This window comes from Phymastichus coffea, unplaced genomic scaffold, assembly GCF_024137745.1.
Source record: "Phymastichus coffea isolate CEN01 unplaced genomic scaffold, Cenicafe_Pcof_1.1 PCOF00223, whole genome shotgun sequence".
NCBI classification, from domain to species: Eukaryota; Metazoa; Arthropoda; class Insecta; order Hymenoptera; family Eulophidae; genus Phymastichus; species Phymastichus coffea.
In genome coordinates, this window is record NW_026707034.1 from 103,475 (window position 1) to 120,702 (window position 17,228).

General features: G+C 43.0%; 2 protein-coding genes across 2 annotated transcripts; one reads left to right on the forward strand and one right to left on the reverse strand.

The window, feature by feature from the left end:
• Positions 1-992: 992 nt before the first annotated feature.
• Positions 993-8,984, forward strand: LOC131674257 (sodium/potassium-transporting ATPase subunit beta-2-like). Its single transcript, XM_058952814.1, has 7 exons — positions 993-1,309; positions 5,001-5,141; positions 5,471-5,587; positions 5,664-5,845; positions 6,625-6,732; positions 6,808-7,030; positions 7,112-8,984. Exons 1-7 carry the CDS (start codon positions 1,159-1,161, stop codon positions 7,219-7,221), a joined length of 1,032 nt encoding a protein of 343 aa, XP_058808797.1. The 5' UTR covers positions 993-1,158; the 3' UTR covers positions 7,222-8,984.
• A 1,614-nt stretch (positions 8,985-10,598) lies between these two features.
• Positions 10,599-16,371, reverse strand: LOC131674258 (sodium/potassium-transporting ATPase subunit beta-2-like). The gene is made up of 6 exons (XM_058952815.1): positions 16,157-16,371; positions 11,805-11,945; positions 11,528-11,647; positions 11,263-11,444; positions 10,905-11,178; positions 10,599-10,835 (listed from the first exon to the last, which is right to left on the reverse strand). Exons 1-6 carry the CDS (start codon positions 16,299-16,301, stop codon positions 10,732-10,734), a joined length of 966 nt encoding a protein of 321 aa, XP_058808798.1. The 5' UTR covers positions 16,302-16,371; the 3' UTR covers positions 10,599-10,731.
• Positions 16,372-17,228: the final 857 nt, after the last annotated feature.

Below are 17,228 nucleotides of genomic sequence, written 5' to 3' on the forward strand. Positions count from 1 at the left end.
CTTGTTTTTTTATTTGTGCCAAGTCTGTGTCTGTCCGGATTGCTTGCTTGCCGGCCGTAAGATACGTCTCAAGTGTCGTATTATACCGACACGAACTTGACACGATGACGTTTAAAATTGGCAGCTTTGGAAAAATGTAACATCATTGATACGAAAGCGCTTGTCGAGATTGATCGGTGAGAATATCGTTTTCAATTAAACAGCTTTGACTAACAACCAGTTGCAATCGTGTAGTTTTTGAGTCATTTCTAATCCTGCGAACGTAAACATGTCGTACTTATCTGTTAGTTTAACAGAACCACTTCGCTACAGCAGTGTGCTTGGAAATTCTACTAGAATTGATAAATAGCTTACCGAGAGTGAATTTCAAACGTTTTGGCCGTCGTTCGAATAAACAAAGTAGGCAGTAAAATCATTTTGCGAAGTAAAGCTGGTGTCAATTTAAAAATATACAGTGTCGTAAATTTCGCGAGAAGGTTAAAAAACGTCCAGCAACGTGAAATAAGCTCTTAATAAAGATCAGGTTTTGTTAAATGAGAATAACGCTTTTCGTAGATTCTGCTGTCTCCTGCCGGCGGCTAACATTGCTTAACGATTGAGATACAACGCATAATTAAAAATGTCAGCGACAGCAATTAAAGCTCTGCTATCAGCTAAGGCTAATTTCTATCTTTCGTTTACTTGTAATTAAAGTTGATTGGCCGGGCAGCGATAGTATTTGGTTAGGGGGCGATGTTTACCTATAGCCGCTTAAAATTGCAATTCGCGGCAGAGTGCGGCGGCGAGCGAGCGATCCCAACCAAAAAAGGCCGGTGCGACAACAGCTGCGCGAAGCGCTGAAATCGTCCTCGGCGGTGCATCGCGCCACGGGCGTAAGAATCCGCTGAGCATCGGGTCCCGATTCTTACGGCTCGTGCGCGCGCGTACAAGATACGCCGGTCGCGCGGATATATAGGTACGGCAGGTCGGCAACGTTGCGCGTAGACCGACAGTCCGCGAGAGCGAGTCGCGCAGCACGCACAGTGCGCGCTCGGCATTCGCCGACGAAAGACAGCGTCTCGCCCGATACAGCAGCACGCGCTCCCGATAGCGGTCGCGTCGACGTTTGTTTGTGTTCGAACGAGAGTGCGGCTCGCCTAGGCTGGTGCGCGCACCAAGATGAGCGCTCGAGGCAAGCAAGGCGACGACGCCGCGTACGAGTTCGGATACATGCGCAAGCCCGACGATAGGACCAAGCGCCAGGTCATTCGCGACTGGATTTACGATCCGCGCAAGGGCACCGTTCTCGGTCGCACCGCCAAGCAATGGGGTAAGTGCTGCACTTCTCTCGCTCACATTCGCGCTCGCCGCCTCGGGGCGCCGCTCTCACTTTCTTCTTTTCTTTCCCCCCTCCCCCTCCCTTTTTTTTTCTTTTCTCTCTGGCGCCGTCGATCGCGCAATTATGCACGCGCGATATCGGCTAGTTTTGCCGAACGAGCTGCCGCGATAAAACACATCGAGAGCGGAGTCGAATTAGCATCGCGGACCGAGCGCCCGAGTAAAAATAGTCGAGTACCACCTTTGGCGCGCGCTCTGCTTTGGCAGACGCTCCGGGCAGGCTTCTTTTCGATCCCTACTATCACTCCCATACCAAACAGATACTGAGATATGAGTTTCATCTAGATAACGCCTATCGTTCGCGCATGTATGAATTCACGCGAACGCTGTGCGCACGGACCAACTGATTCACGTTTTCTTTTCGTCGCAAAGGTCGCTCCGTGTATTTTTAGAGCTTTGGGAACGTTTTCTTCCCGACGCTGATTCACAAAGACGACACACGACTCAGCTTCTGTCGTTGGACAAATTCTTCGCGAGCGACTTCGATCCAACGCGAAAAAGAAAATAGTTGTGTACGGACAGATTGCCGTTGTGAAATCGGCCTTGCAATTTCACTTTTTTTTTTTTTTTCGTACGCTCGTAGCTCGTCGTATCACTAATGTACGATTGCGTCACGGGTTTCTCTTTCCATTTTCTCGATCGAACTTTACTAATTAATACATATTTATAGGACTTGCTAAAGTTGTTCCGTTGCTCAACTGGAATTTTGTTGGCTAGATTTTTGTTAGAAAATAACTGCAAGCTACCTATGACATTTTCAAAGTTACCTTGAAATTTTCAAGTTTCCACGCGAAATCATGAGACCCGCTGAAAATTTGTCAAGGCTTTGGCGTCGCTGTTTTTACATCTTTCGAAAAAATATCTGGTGCCTTATTAAATCAAGCGACGAAATGGAATGTTGACGTTGACGATAGACGTCGCGTACACGTCGACTGCTTACGGTAAAGCTCGAGGCTCGGAAAAACTAGAAAATCCGGTTGGGTCCGCGTTTTGTATTGATTTTCAGCGTGGTGAGAATGCGCCTAGGCCCCCATGAAGATCCGAAAAAAGAACTCGGCGCGCACACGTGCTGCGTTATAGCTCCTTTCTTTCGATCGTCGAACTGTGGTAGATAACGCGCGAGCGCCCGTTACGCAAAAGACAAAAGGCCGCGCGCGCGGAACTCGGTCGATTTTCTTTTCCAATACTATTAGATGCACTTGCCTTCGATCTCTGCCCGATTCATAATCGCTGCATGCATCTATTTTTTTTCTTTTTTGCGACGCTTCCGAGCGTCTACGTCGTCGGCCGATGAGTTCAAATGGAAATTACGCGTGAAAATGGAAAATTTCGTTTTGTTTTTGTGACTCGCAAAGAGTATCTCGTCGTGTTCGTTTGGGTAAATAATAATTTGGCCTACTTACAATGTGTCGTACATTTTTTTTTTATTCGTGATACTGTTTTATCTGCTTCATTTGAACATTGGAATTTTTTTTTTTTTTTTTTTTTTTTTTTCGGCTACCGTCACTCAACTAAAACGAACAATCAAATAACTGGTAATTTCACCTAAATGGTTGATGTCAACCTGTATGAATATATAATCCAAAGCAAGCAAAAAGACACTGTGTAAAATAGAAAATATGGTTAAGCATTGACTTATGACTGCGGCGTCAATTTATTATCCAAGTGTGAGTTATAGTTCGGACGCGGAAGTTGCACCATATCGTAAGAAACTTAACACGCTAATAAACTTAAAAGCTGGAATGCTTAAGCAAATCGCTTCCAACAACAAGGCCAATAACAATTCGAAGTAATCGACGAGCTCATTACGTGCCTGAAGAATTGAAAGAACTCCCTTAAAACGACAATTAAGCGAGTACATCCGCAATTAACATAATGCCGCGAATATTTAGAAATGATCATCGTCGGGATAACTCATCGCGCTGAGTATGCAATATATCAAAGGGAAGTTTACATCGACCTTGAGCCGAAGAACAACGAGACGGCCTTTCTTTTTCCCGCTGTATTTCCGTGCCCCCGTTCGCAACCAAATTGAATTGGTGGTGTCGTTTACACTGCGCCAATTAATTCAAGGTTTTGCGTGTCATGAGAAGAGGGCAAACATTTACGCACGCGTATGGGCGCGGAACGTAATATTTTGAGCTTTTCCGGAAAAAAAAAGAAGCGGAGTCGACATCGGGTAACGAAAGCAAATCGATGGGACACGAACGATCGTTGGTTACAAGTTCGATGGCTGCAATTTATAAGCGACGATCGATCAATGAATCGCATTAAATTTGTCGAATGTGAAGGTGAAAAGAATGTGCTGTTACTGGTAAAAAGTTTTCAAGTTAAACGAGGATCGAACTGAACGAAAATTGAAGGTGCAATAAAAGTAACGATTTCTCAACTGAACTTGCACGATAGCTCGATTGAAAGTTCTATTCGTCGGCTGCATGCCCAGAGTAGTTGACGTCTTCGTTGAATAAAATGTGATGTAATTTTATGATCCTTATAACTTGAAGGAGATACGTTTATCACGAAGCAGAGTCAATACGACGATAGAAAGTCATTCGATCCATTAGGTTCATAACTGAGACTCCAAGCGCAAGCCAGTGTCAATATTTGCTTACAATACAGCTTGGTTGCACGCTGGAATTTAAAAACATCATAAAGAATTACATTGACTATTTTTTGCAAAAGGTGGGCTTGGTTTCGTTTTATCTGAGACGATTGATAATGAGTTGCTAATATTGCGGTATTTTTCCATATTCCGTCGGCTTTTACAGGCGCGAAATGAAAGCTCGATCGCGCTGTACGCATTTAACCTCTGCTGCGTCAGAAATAAACAGCGATAAAAGCTTGATCGGGTGCCGATAAAAAATATCTTCGAAGATTTTTGCGTGATCTACTTATGGATGAGCTCTCGTGGCGAAAAGGATCCATCTTGCGTCGGCGACGTATCGCTTCGAAGCAAGGAGACTGCTCTTCTTTTTCGTTTTTTCTCGTTTTTTCTCGTTTATTTTTATTCAGCGCACTCGACGACCTGGATCGTCGAGGCGCGTTTGTCGAACAATCGGTTCGAGTTGGAAAATCGCGTGCTTGGACTCGGCGAACGAGCAACCTGCAAACTCGCGGCCAAAAGCCAGCGCCGCGAGCTGCGAACCATTGCCAGTCTCGGAAATGTGCCGATAACTTGCAATGGCGAGCCTGCGCGTCTCTCCGTCTGCATCCGTCCAACGCGGCGAGTCGGAATGAGCGAATTTATATTTAGCGACGGTACTCTCGTTGGGCGAACGCCAGCCGCGAGAGAGCTTATCCCTAGGCGCCTCGACGTCACGCATAGGCAGCGTAAACACGCGAGCAGCAGCGCTCTTTTCGTCCCTGACTTTATATTCTTTTGCTATCTGCTCGGCTGCGTACGTGCGCGCGAGCGTGAGATTTTTCTTTCGCGACGACGTCGAGGACGCCCGCCGACTGATATGCAGATGACTTATTTATATAGTATGGCGAGAACTCGTCGCGATTCACCGCTGCCGTAAGTAGGTCGATCAAAGCCGGACGAGTTGGCGAAACTCGCTGTGTTTCGGCGCTCGCTTGCCACTCTCTCTCTCTCTCTCTCTCACCGACGATTCTCGTTGCAGGCATCGTGGGACTATTCTACTTGACGTTCTACAGCGCGCTGGCGGCACTGTGCGCCATTTGTTTTTGCGGACTCATGGCGACGATAGATCCCAAACGACCGACTTACACCCTGAGCAGGAGCCTCATAGGCACGAATCCAGGTAAATCAAAGCACTGAGCACACCCACGACGAGTACACTATCTTCGACGCGCGTTTCCGAACGGAACGCGCTGCATTGCGTCGAAGCCGTGTGCAATACGAGCGCGCCGATTAAAATTGCTTCCAGCACGCGACTCGCGGCAGCGAGTGCGCGCGTATCAGTGCAAGGAGGGACGGTAGAAGAAAAAATTAAAAAAAAAAAAACCTGTCGACATTGACGTTCCAGTTTCGCGCTCGATCGAGATACAAACCAACTTGCGATATGCTCGAAAGTTCATTCGAAAACTGAAATCGTTGATCGCTCGGTGTACATTGTGGTTTTTCTTTCAGGACTCGGATTTCGGCCGATTTCCAACGATACCTCGGAGAGGTCGCTGATCTGGTACGACGCGAAGAACGCGACGCAAATCAATAAGTGGACGGCCCTGTTGGATGATTTTTTGATAGGTAAACCTTTTCTAGCGACGACCGTACGGGTACACAGCGATAATTACGATTAATCCGAGCGCTTTCGCGTCGCCAGGCTATTGGAACAAATCGGCATTGGCGAAAGGCGGTAGAACTCAGATGCCATGCGACTACAATCAGCTGCCACACGGCGGTAAGGTATGCGACGTCGATTTCACGAAGTACGGCGATTGTCGGCCCGGGACGGATTATGGCTACAGCAGCTCCCAGCCGTGCGTCTTCATCAAACTCAATAGGGTAAGTTCGCTACGGAAAACGTGTCTCTATTTCAGGATGTTTTAGCGCGTTGACCCTCGGCACAGCTTTATTGATCAAGAGACATTATGGAGCTCATCCTTTACACGAGTCTACGATGATAAAAGTCGCCTGACATCGACTAAGACGATAATTAAAGTGTTGATCGCTCATCGAACAACTTCCGTTTCGTATTCTACAGTACATTTTCGAAAAAGTGGCTTTGTGATTTGAATATCAATGAAGGCGTTCAAATGTATCGCGCCATGGGCCTAAATGTTTTGGAATGGGCAGCACTTTATCGACTGATATAGTCTAAAAGCCACAACATGAAATTTTAGATGAAAGCTTAGCGAACGACGATGCTTTCTTTCATTGCGCGTGGACATTTTTCCGTTAGAGATGCTCGCGTGAAACGCCATATAAAGTGTGCTCTGTTCACAAGAGAATGCAGACAATGATCTTTTAAATTTTTGTACATTTTTGTAAATTGGCGCCCTATCGAACGGATTGCATTGGGCCTGCTTTGCTGGATCTTCTCATCGTTGCCTCGCTATGGCGAGCGGCTGAGTAGCTCCGAACGATAACCGCGTTCGTCTTTTTTTCAGCCTTTTGATCAGTTCTTGATTGTTATTTTTGAGAGTCAATTGCACATTAATTAAAATATTGCTGCCGGAAAGATCATTGTCTGCACTCTCTTGTAGACAAAGTACGTTTTATCGACGATTCTCATGAAAACTTTCAAACGAAATTCATAATACAGTCCGAAAATATCCTTACAGATATTCGACTGGATCCCGGATTACTACAACGACACCGAGGATTTGCCCCAAGAAATGCCCGAGGACTTGAAAACTCATATAAAAACCCTGAGAAATCAGCCAGAAAAGGTATAGGCAAAAAGCCATATGTCCATGCTCTATTCATTGAACTAACGATCGATCGATATGCTGTGCCTTTTTCAGTTGAACACCGTATGGGTGTCGTGTAAGGGCGAAGATCCACGCGCCAGGGAAACAATACGAAAGCCCAAAGACAAGGACCATCCTGTCCCTGCTACCGACAAGATTACAGGCGATCTGCTTTATTATCCGGAGACCCGTGGCTTTCCCGGATACTATTTTCCTTACACGCATCAACTGGAATACGTAAGCCCGATCGTAGCCGTGCAATTCGTGCGGCCGGAAGGTATTGCGCCAAGCCATTTCTTCGTACGGTGACGGGCACAGTGGCAAACATATTATTGCTGAAATAAAACGTCTGTTTCAGGATCCGAAGTGATTAGAGTGGAGTGTCGGGCTTGGGCCAAGAACATCCATTACAGGTCCAAAAAAGGAGAGAAAAATGGCGCCATTCACTTTGAACTCATGGTTGATTAACGATTAATTTATACGTAGCCGAACGTCGCCTGCACGTAACCGATCGCTGTCAACCGAATTGCGCGATGCTGATTCCAACGGCTCTCTACTTTACTATTGATGTTCTCAGTACAATCATAATCCCAATGATTATAGTGATACTTTACTCGCGTACTACGGAGGGAACAATTTTAACCTGGAACAAACTTTCATTTTGACAAAGAACTTTTGCGAACGAGAGCGCTTCATATGTTTACTACGCAAGTCAATTAAACGATGCCTGTTGGGATCGATAGTGTTCCATCCCAAAACGTATTCCCTTAAAAATTATATTAACAATAATTAAGCTTCCATGAAAGCTCCAAAGGCTAAACTGGTGCGAGTTTCCAAGCTTTACGGGCTTGAGCTTTCGAATGCAAAATTTTTAATTTCAAATGCATATTGTGGGCAAACACTCATAAAGATCTAACGGAATGTACAACTTAAATACTTGTCAACATCGTCAAGATTAATGAAACTGTCTTTGTACAATTTACGTGCCGATTAGTGATAGCCACATAATTATTCGTATGGTAACACAGTAAAATTTTAAACAAAATATTAACATTTAAAAATTTTAAAATAGTCAACTCGACTGCTACTTCCTTACAGATCTGCTTAAGTTATTCATCAATTTATAAAAACAATCATTTGTTCATGTAATACGTAATAATACATTAGCTAACTAGTGCGAGAAAGTAGATTCTTGTTTCGTGTGAGGTTTACGCCCGAGCGAGTCGAGGCTGGAAAGGACGAGAATCTCTTTCCCAAATGTATTAGGTACGCTGTTATTAAAAAGTAGTTTTATACTTAAGTAAGAAGTGGCATAAATCTGGCTTCTATTTCATTGTTTTACGTGCAGAATTATGTTTGTGGATGCATGTGTAAAATTCGTTTAATTTTTGTAGTTGAGTCATTCATAAGTATATTCATACATACATACATAAATATACACACACGCGCGCGCGCGCGTATATATTGATATACTTACATATAAATTATCATGTATTTAGATTTTAAGTAGAATGTAAAACATTTTACACCTCAAAAATGCTGCGTGTCAAAGAAATCTCATACTTTATTTTTTAAACCGTCATTTCATAGATAAGCTCGGGTTAACAAAAATTATATCTATTCTAATAGAAGTACAAATGTTTACGTGTTACGTGAGTTTGTTAAGATGCAATCGATTCAAACTTATCGGACGATCTTACCTACGTAATGTTTTGATAAGTTTTACTTAAATTATTGAAAATAAAAATTATAAAGTTTATTGTCGTGAATGTCAGTGTTAAGACAAACAAAGTACATTAAAAATTATCAAATAATTATTCAACTTGGAGTATTCTATCGTACTTAATCGTAAAGTATTAAAAAAATGCGATGTTATAATTGACCGGATTGGGCGTTATCAGTACTTGTTTATAGCACATATCAATTTTGCTGCTCAAATATAACTCGAACTTTTTTTCATGTGCTTACTAATGTAACTATTGTTACTACGCTGGATTCGTAGTATAAGATACGAATTGTACATATAGATAAGCTTCTAACTATATCGTTCATAGTGTAAGAAAATATATCCCATGTTAGTATATAATTTTGTAATGAATGAATGTAGAATGTTTCGGATAAAATGATTTTTTTGTATAAGCGTATAGATGGAATGGGAATTGTCTTAACATGAATATAAATAACATTGTGATGCATACAACTATATAAAGAATAATTTACCTGGATAAATACACATTTTTCTTGAATTCATTTTTCTAATTTAACCTAGCTATTTACAAATATTATTTAAATGATAATAGCACTTAGTGATCATGGAGTTATCATGTTTCAACAATTATATTTAGTATTTTAAATATTTTTCTTATTTTTACTAATAACAATGAAATAAATAAAATTCATAATACAGAGGAAAGTAGTAATGAACAGTGAAGAATGCAATAAAGTACTTGTGATGCATTTTATTTTATGTCATATATTTTCAACTTTGTAAAGTATGTACAAATTTCTACAATAATTAGCTCACTAATTGATGCAGAAGATTATTGACTACAATAATACAAGATACAAATTAAAATATATTATGTTTCATAATACTGCATAAAATCTCGAAAAATTTTATCAAACTACATCGATTTCATTTTTATTTATAAAAAAAAAAATACCCTATTATGCGGTAAAAGACGTTCTCATTAAAATTTATTTACTTGTACACACTTTTTTATTTATTCTTGTAAACTCGTGATAATAAAAAAAAAAGAGATTCGTAATAATTGCGCAAGTGCTTAGTAGCATTAATTTTATCATGCATCAGATCTATTCTGCATCAAGAGCACACAGTCAGTATTATCTTGCTTTTATTATTCATTTTAATAGTTTAGTCAGTATTTAGCCAAAAAATTAGGTACAATTAAAGGAAATGCACTTATTCAAATAGCGTATCTACATATATGCTAAATTTCGAGTAAACTGTTAGAGGCAATAAAAATAATTCAAAATATTTCGTAATTAATATTAAACATTCAAATTAACGTAAAATACTTGATTATACAATTAAAGTAGAATAATTTCCACACAATAATCTACGATATAATTATCAACTAAATACAAATGCGTTTCTACATAAGTGGTCACGAACGAAGGTTAGACATTAATTCTTTTTTCTTTTTTTGCTCTCGACGATAATATAATAAAATATAATAAGAAATCTGCTTTATTCACATTTTCTAATTTAAGAAAGTTACGCAACTTGATTGACAATCGAAAGAATATTTAAAAAATATAGATTGAAAGGTGCTTCTTTGAAACAATTGTCAACATTACTATCGATCTTTATACGAAGCAACGAACGGTTTACATATTTAATCATTTAACATTCTTCATCTTCCTTTCTTTCATTTGTATATTATGGAACACGTAGGCGCATTTTAATATCTAATTACAAAAGGCTCTCAGCTATGTCTTCGCAAACATTTCATATTATGAGTATTTAAAACATGCCCAATCTTGTACAAATATAAAATATAAAACTTCTTTTCATTTTTTGTCCTACGTTATTATCAAAATAATAAAAACGTTAAAATGATTATAATTATATGATCAATCCACCGCGACATTAAAATCAATAAATATATCACCATATATAATGAGATTTTCAAAGGACACATTAAGCATCATTTTACAATGAGAATTAGACAATCGCAAGAGAAAAAACAAACTAACAAACAAACAGACAAACCCACGTTAATTATCCGTCTTTAAGAGTCGGAGCCGGCTCGAACGACTATAAACTACATTGTAGGTATACTTAAAGGTATAATCCCTACGGTATGGATGTATTGTGTCAAAATGTACATGTTGTTAATTTGAGGGGTGATGATGAGGTATAGCCGCCATGTATATGTAAAAATCAAATATACGCAATCGACGAGGTCATATATTGGTATTGTGGCGACATACGTCGAAAAGTCTCGTTTGACTTTAATCGATCAACAGCTCGAAATGTACTGAACCCAATCTCTCGTGCCGGTTGTGAATAATATTTTTCGCCCAGGCTTTGCATTCTACGTTGATCAGGATACCAGCTAAAAAACATCGGCAAGTTTAGTCAAATTTAAAGAAAAAAATTTATCATTGCATTATATAACACCGACTTCGTGGCCTTTCGAAGTGCACAGCGACGAGTGGACTGAGATAGCCTTCTGAATTCTCGAATGGATAATAGTATCCTGGGAAACCTCGTCGTGGATAGATGTTAACCGGGCCGATGTTCTCTTGATCGGCCGGATTTTCACCCTCGCACGATATCCAAATGGTGTTGCGTTCGTTGGGATTCTTTATCGACTTGATGTGATCCTTAAGTGAGTTCGGCATCTTTTTCGGCAGATTCGCCGTGTCGTTATAGTACTCGGGCCTCCAGCCATATATCTGTTCAAAATCATTTGTATTACGGTTATTATTTTTCTTCGTTTCGAGTACGTCATCATAGAAATCACAACAAAACACACAAACCTTGTTGAGCTTGAGGAAGATGCACGGTTGAGATTTGTGATAGCCGTAGCTATTCTCTTTGGTGCAGGGGTGCCAATTTTTCACGTCGACCGCGCAAACTTGGCCTGGCGCTGGTGCGTGATCGTAGTCGCAGTTGTGTATGTTCGCACCACGTCCGGGTTTCGTTCCGGGTGTACGATAATCTGTGAAACCCTCATCGTGTTGACATATTGATTTACCACGAAACAATTGGCCGAAAAATGACAGTCAAAGCTGCAATCATTACCGTGCAAGAATTCTTCCAACGACGTGATCCAGTGTTCATAGTTACTTCTGTCGGTCCCTTTGTACCAGATCAGTGTGCTCTCAACGTTCTCCAGTGGTGGCAATGGTCTGAATCCCAAACCTGGATAAAACAAAATATAATAATGAAAAATCAATAGGAGGAGGGGGGAGATTTGGATTTAAATGTTACAATTGGATTAAACACACGCATAGTTATCGTGTTTCACGAGATTTACCTAGCACGACGATGGCAACGGCGGCAAAACAAAGTAGCTTACCTGGATTCGTGCCGATGATTGAACGTTCCATGGTCCATGTTGGCTTTCTCGGGTCGATTGTTTGGAAGAATCCACAGAAGCAAATTGCCACCAGCGCCGCCAAAACTCCGTAGAAGGACAGGTAAAAAAGACCGATTTTACCTGCAAAATGAAAACACGCGTTCGTCGTTGGAATATTTGCACAATGAAGAATACGCAACCAGCTCGAAAGTTAGTTTTTAACAACCGACGAGTTGAAATCGAAGCTCATTTCTTATCCGCTACTGCGCGTACGTGCGTTCGAACAATGCCGTGCGCGTTACGTAAAAAGAAGAATGGTTCGTCAAAAAATAAATAAATAAATAAATAAATAAATAAATAAATAAATAAATAAATAAATAAATAATCCAACGATCGGCATGACACGACCTGAACTTGATTTTGATAGACGATCTCTGGGAGAAAAATGATGCGGGCGTATTGTGGTTTCAGTCGTGGTTGCCGTAACGAGGCACGAAAATCAGCGGAGATTAAAAGGATCAGTCAAGTGGAGCAATTCAATTTGCTCTCCGATTCAATTCGCGCGTTTACTGTATCCTCGAGGTCGCGCAGTGCGTATGCACCGTCTGTCCACTGTACCACTACCGCGAAACGCTAATTACTTCCGAAAAAAAAGGACGAGCGGAAGGAACTCTAAACGGCGATTTTGTGCGATTTGGAGAAACGGACTCGACGTTCGTTTCAAACTGTAATTGAATGGGCAGACGGTGTCGTGTGTGTGGCTCTTAATCAAATGTTTCGAGACGGTCCTCAGCGTACACATTTTTCCTCGATGGAGTAATCGGAAGCAGTCAATTTAAAAAAAAAAAAATAATAAAAAAAGAAAAAGGAAAAATATGTAAATGCCCCTTTGCGCTGTACTGTCACGAGGAAATATGCGTCGCTGATTACCAATCGCCGAGCGCCAAATGGGAGTTAGTATTTGAGAATGAACGACAAATCAAGGAGCGTCGCAATCACATCACATCCAGCGCGATTTGTCAACGCATCGCGGCAAGAGAGAGACAGTGATTCGAATAAAATCTCAGATCGTCACGGGCGGTAATTCAATAACGATGGTTGCCTGAAAACAAGTCCGCGCCTGCGCTGGGTGTCGACGGGATTCGTTAAAGGCGTTTGGCTGGCACACGAGGCGCGTTCGACTGACATTGATCGGTCCGAAGCGCGATTATATTTAATTCCGAAGGCGCCTTCCAAGAGCGCGCCGCGCATCGTCTCACATCCGACTGCAGCTGTGCCGGGCGATGGCCGAGCGCGCGGCATCCCTCGACGCGCGGCTTCAAGTCGCGTACCCTTGAAGGGTTCCGCGCGAGCATGTGCGCCCGCACGCGGTGGCAGATTACGTAATGCCCCCGTAATGCTCGACGGTCGTTTAACGTCAATTGACCTCGTTGCGCCACGGAGGAGGGGAAGTTCAACAATTGCCATTCAAGCAGCTGCCGGGCGGCAGCAGCAGCACAGCAGCGGCAGCACAGCGGCGGCGGTGGCGGCGAGCCGACCGGCCGAACGAGCGAGATGATCGAGAGACGCGCGCGCGTGCGGAGACCAACGGCTTCCGCCTCATTCAGCGGCGCTGTGCGCCGCCACTGATAACGATGCTGCTGGCCTTTTGTCCGCTCCGCGTTTCCCCGGCTTCCCCTAGGCGCGCACTCGTTTTTTCTTCCTTTTTTTTTATCTTTCTTACAAGGCCAACGCCAAACCCAATCTCTCTTCTTCACTCGCGTTGAATCGCTGCGGATCCGAATAAATAAAAGGCTTCGCTTGCTCCAGTCGCGCCGATGCGGACGAGTAAGAGGGCTGACCTGCGAAACGATCGTTCGCTGCAATTGGCGCATGGGCCACCTGTGACGAGCGCTCGAAGCCGATTTCGAACAGCGCCGTGGATCGCGGAACTTCCCCCCAAACCAACCGACGCCGATCGCCCGCGCAGCCCACAAACGGGGAGAGCGCGGCACCGCGCTCACGCGACACGCTGCAGCCGTGATCTTGAAAAACGAGCGCCTCCAATTGCCGACGTCGACGCGGAGCGATTCGTCGCTACCGACGATCCGCGCGACGCCGCGTGATGGCTCGCCGTCGGTCGTGCCCTCGCTGTTCGACGAATCCCGCGGCCGACGTCGCTGACAGCCGGCGAGAAAACGACGATTCCGTTACGCGCTCGCAATTAAAATATAAAGAAGCTTGGGGGCGAAGTGAAAGAGCGCGCGCGCGCGCGCCGGCCAACATATTCCGATGAATCTGACCTTATTCATGAACTATCGCACCAATTTTCCCATTAGAAGTGTCCACGGAAAGCTTTCCGTGAGTCACTCACGCCGTCGTGGAGCCCCCGGCAAATCAGTTCTTGCCCTTGACGAACCATCCTGATTCTCTCTATATTTTTTTTTCTATTTTCGTTGTATTCCTCGCGTAGGCCGCGCGCGCCCAAAAATATAGCCCGTCCCTTTCATTGTTAACGAGCGTTCGACTCTTTGTTAGCAAACAGTTGCTTTTCTGCCGCTTCAGCGATTTGGAGGCGGGTGGGGGGTACCTGCCAACAACGAGGGGAAACAGGCGCTAGATTAAAAATGCCCTGTTCGTGCAAGACGGTGTCGTCACGACAACGCGTAGACGGTCAATCGTTTGATATTTCAAATATCGTCGTGCAATGGAGAGTGAAGAGCTCGTTGGAAGCGAAAGTTTACGGTAAAGCAGATTTGTTTTTTTGCTAACCGATTATTGCAACTTTCTTACCGACAATCTTTTTTATATTTAATTTGCTCTCGGCGGAAATACTATATTGTAACGTTCGCGTTACAATACCAAGCATTTAGCATCGGTTCTTCAAAAAAAAAAAAAAAATTATCAGTAAAGTATATTTAATTCGCTCGATCGCTCGCGTTATCACTAGCGATTTTCCATTTTCCGTTCGAGCGAAGCCTACAAGCCGATCGGTCGTCAATTCGAAGAGCGAGCAGAACGCTTAACGGCGATATCCGTACGGGCGTAATTGCTCGCGGAGATGCCGACTGCGCTAAGTATCCCGCGCGGTGAATCACGCGATAGTCATTGCACGCATCGTAACAGCCAACGCAAGTCCGAATTGACGCGTTGGCTTTTCTTATTCCGCACTCACGAGCGACGTCGTTCCGATATGCACCTCCGAATCAATTGTAAAACAAGGGACAGCTGGAGAGGGAGACCGCACCCAAAAACATTACATGGCGCTCGACGGAAAGAGAAGCAAAACAAACTATAGCACGCTCGCGTGCCTACTGCGTTCACATGGAATGACCATCGTCCGCGCACACGCTGCGTGAATCAGCTCGAGCGCACACACACATATACGGCGCGCATGGGGCTCCGGCGATCCGATGTCCATAGCACTGTTGGCTACGTGTACACCTAACCTAACGGTTCGCCAACCGAACGACGATCATTTTTATTTCCGTCCGTTCGACTACCTGTTATGTTGCGTGCGCGTTCGCGGAGGTACACTTTCAACTAGTTCGCGTGAAAATCCGAGCGCCTCGCAAGGCTTCTCTTGGACGCTGTTTCACTTTCCGAGCGCAAGAAAGTTGAATGAATGACTTGTTAAATGATTTATTAAATTGACGAATAACAGGCAGGCTGTAGTACAGTTGATCCTTGCGCGCGCGTGTGCGCCGACCCGTTGGCACTGCAGCACACACGCGCGTCAATTTTTATTTCCTTTTGGGTATGCACAGCTGTCATAAGGAACTTTCTGCGAGATTGACCGATGAATGAATCATACGACGAAAATTAATAACGACGCTGGCAAGTTATTAAAAAAATATTTAAATACGATTTCGTTCATAATTCAAGTGGACTCTATAACATACGGATGTAAAAATCGGCTGATGTGTATATAAACGAAAATGGAAAGTAATTTAACTATAGAGTATTTCAGTGATACCGGCCTATAGCAAATAACTCTGAAATGCATAATGGTATTACAGTTGCAACTACAAATATTTGTCTTGTCGACTCAATACGATATATACCCATGCGTGTGTATATATATATACCGCTATCGAAGGGCAGACAATTCAAGTAGAGTTCATGAGAGCCAAGAAGGTAACAAAAACCAGTCGATTCACATTCACCCGCGCTGTAGTTCATTTTGGAAAAATGAAAAGATGAATCAGCCGCGTGGAATATCAACAAGCGTCATAATAGGAAATTAGCGTTGGCGAGGCCAGCGCCCTTTTCTCTCTCTCGCTCTTTCAGCCGATACTTTCTCACGCGTGCGAATACAGGCGCGATCGGTAGAGAGAAGCAGAAAAGACAAGAGGCAATATAGTCAACGTTACCCCAACTGCTGGCAGTCCTGCCGAAAACAGCGCCAGTGTCAGGATTGTAGAGGAACCGTTTGAAGTGCTGACCGACAGACATACTCGGTGGTTTCTCGTACGGATGCGCGTTGGCATGGTATTTGCCTGTCTTCTGTCCAACCATCTTGACTGGCTATTCTTGAAATGCTTTAGAGTGTGCCAGGACTGAGCGCGGGCCCGCCTGAGCGACTGGTTCAAGCGCCCCGTGTTGGCCGAGCGACGAAGCTGACGCATGTTCTCCTCCGAGCTGTAGAGGGGGACAGTAAACGTGCGTCTATCGAGTGAGGAGAACGTGGTTCTGCTATAGCTGGCTGAAAGGGGCGGAGCAACGGCATGCACTTATACTTGCTCGCTTGGAAGCATTTTGGACTTTTTAGTCCGAGAGCTGGCAATACTTCCCGTAGCCATTTCTACTTCTCCTCGGTAACTTTGTTAATATTTGATTTTGTTGTGGAGAATCGATTTTTTTAGGGTGCCAAACCCAACCCGTCAGTTTTGTTGACCATTCCTTTTCAAATTTCAAAAATCAAGAAGAAAATTTGTCCTTTAAAACGAACTCACCCGCATATTATTTAAATGATTTGGAGCTGGTTTACATCTCTTGAAAGTAGAATTTTCAATTGAAAAATAGCAATTTCAATTATTTATTAGACTTTTTTAACGATGAATACCAAACAGTATCGTGAAACCCATTATCTCGCGATATTTTATATCGCAAAACAAAAATTTTAAGCCCTCACTGATGCAAAAAGTAAATTTTTTTTTTTTTTCAAAAAATTCTGGAAAAATTGCTCGGTATTTCCTTTACAATACGTAGCATTTTCTTTCAAATAAATTTTTTTTTTTTCATTCAAATTTTCAGAGATACATAGAGTCGTAAATTAACCTTTTTTATAAACAAAAATGCATATTAAATAGCTAAATTTAAATGACAATTTTTTACAGGAGTGATTTGAAAAGTACATGGAAAAAGCTACACCGTGATTTTTTTACATCTTTTCTGCAATTTTTCTTCGTGAAATGGCGAGTATTTGAACATGGGCAAAATATT

Excerpts from the sequence above, each read along its gene's own strand:
- LOC131674257 (XM_058952814.1), top strand. The coding sequence starts at position 1,159 with ATGAGCGCTCGAGGCAAGCAAGGCGACGACGCCGCGTACGAGTTCGGA. Across the intron at positions 5,588-5,663 it reads GTTGGATGATTTTTTGATAG|GCTATTGGAACAAATCGGCA; the intron begins GTAAACCTTTTC and ends TCGCGTCGCCAG. Across the intron at positions 6,733-6,807 it reads TGAGAAATCAGCCAGAAAAG|TTGAACACCGTATGGGTGTC; the intron begins GTATAGGCAAAA and ends TGCCTTTTTCAG.
- LOC131674258 (XM_058952815.1), bottom strand. The coding sequence starts at position 16,301 with ATGGTTGGACAGAAGACAGGCAAATACCATGCCAACGCGCATCCGTAC. Across the intron at positions 11,946-16,156 it reads CAGGACTGCCAGCAGTTGGG|GTAAAATCGGTCTTTTTTAC; the intron begins GTAACGTTGACT and ends TTCATTTTGCAG. Across the intron at positions 11,445-11,527 it reads GTTGGAAGAATTCTTGCACG|ATTATCGTACACCCGGAACG; the intron begins GTAATGATTGCA and ends AGGGTTTCACAG.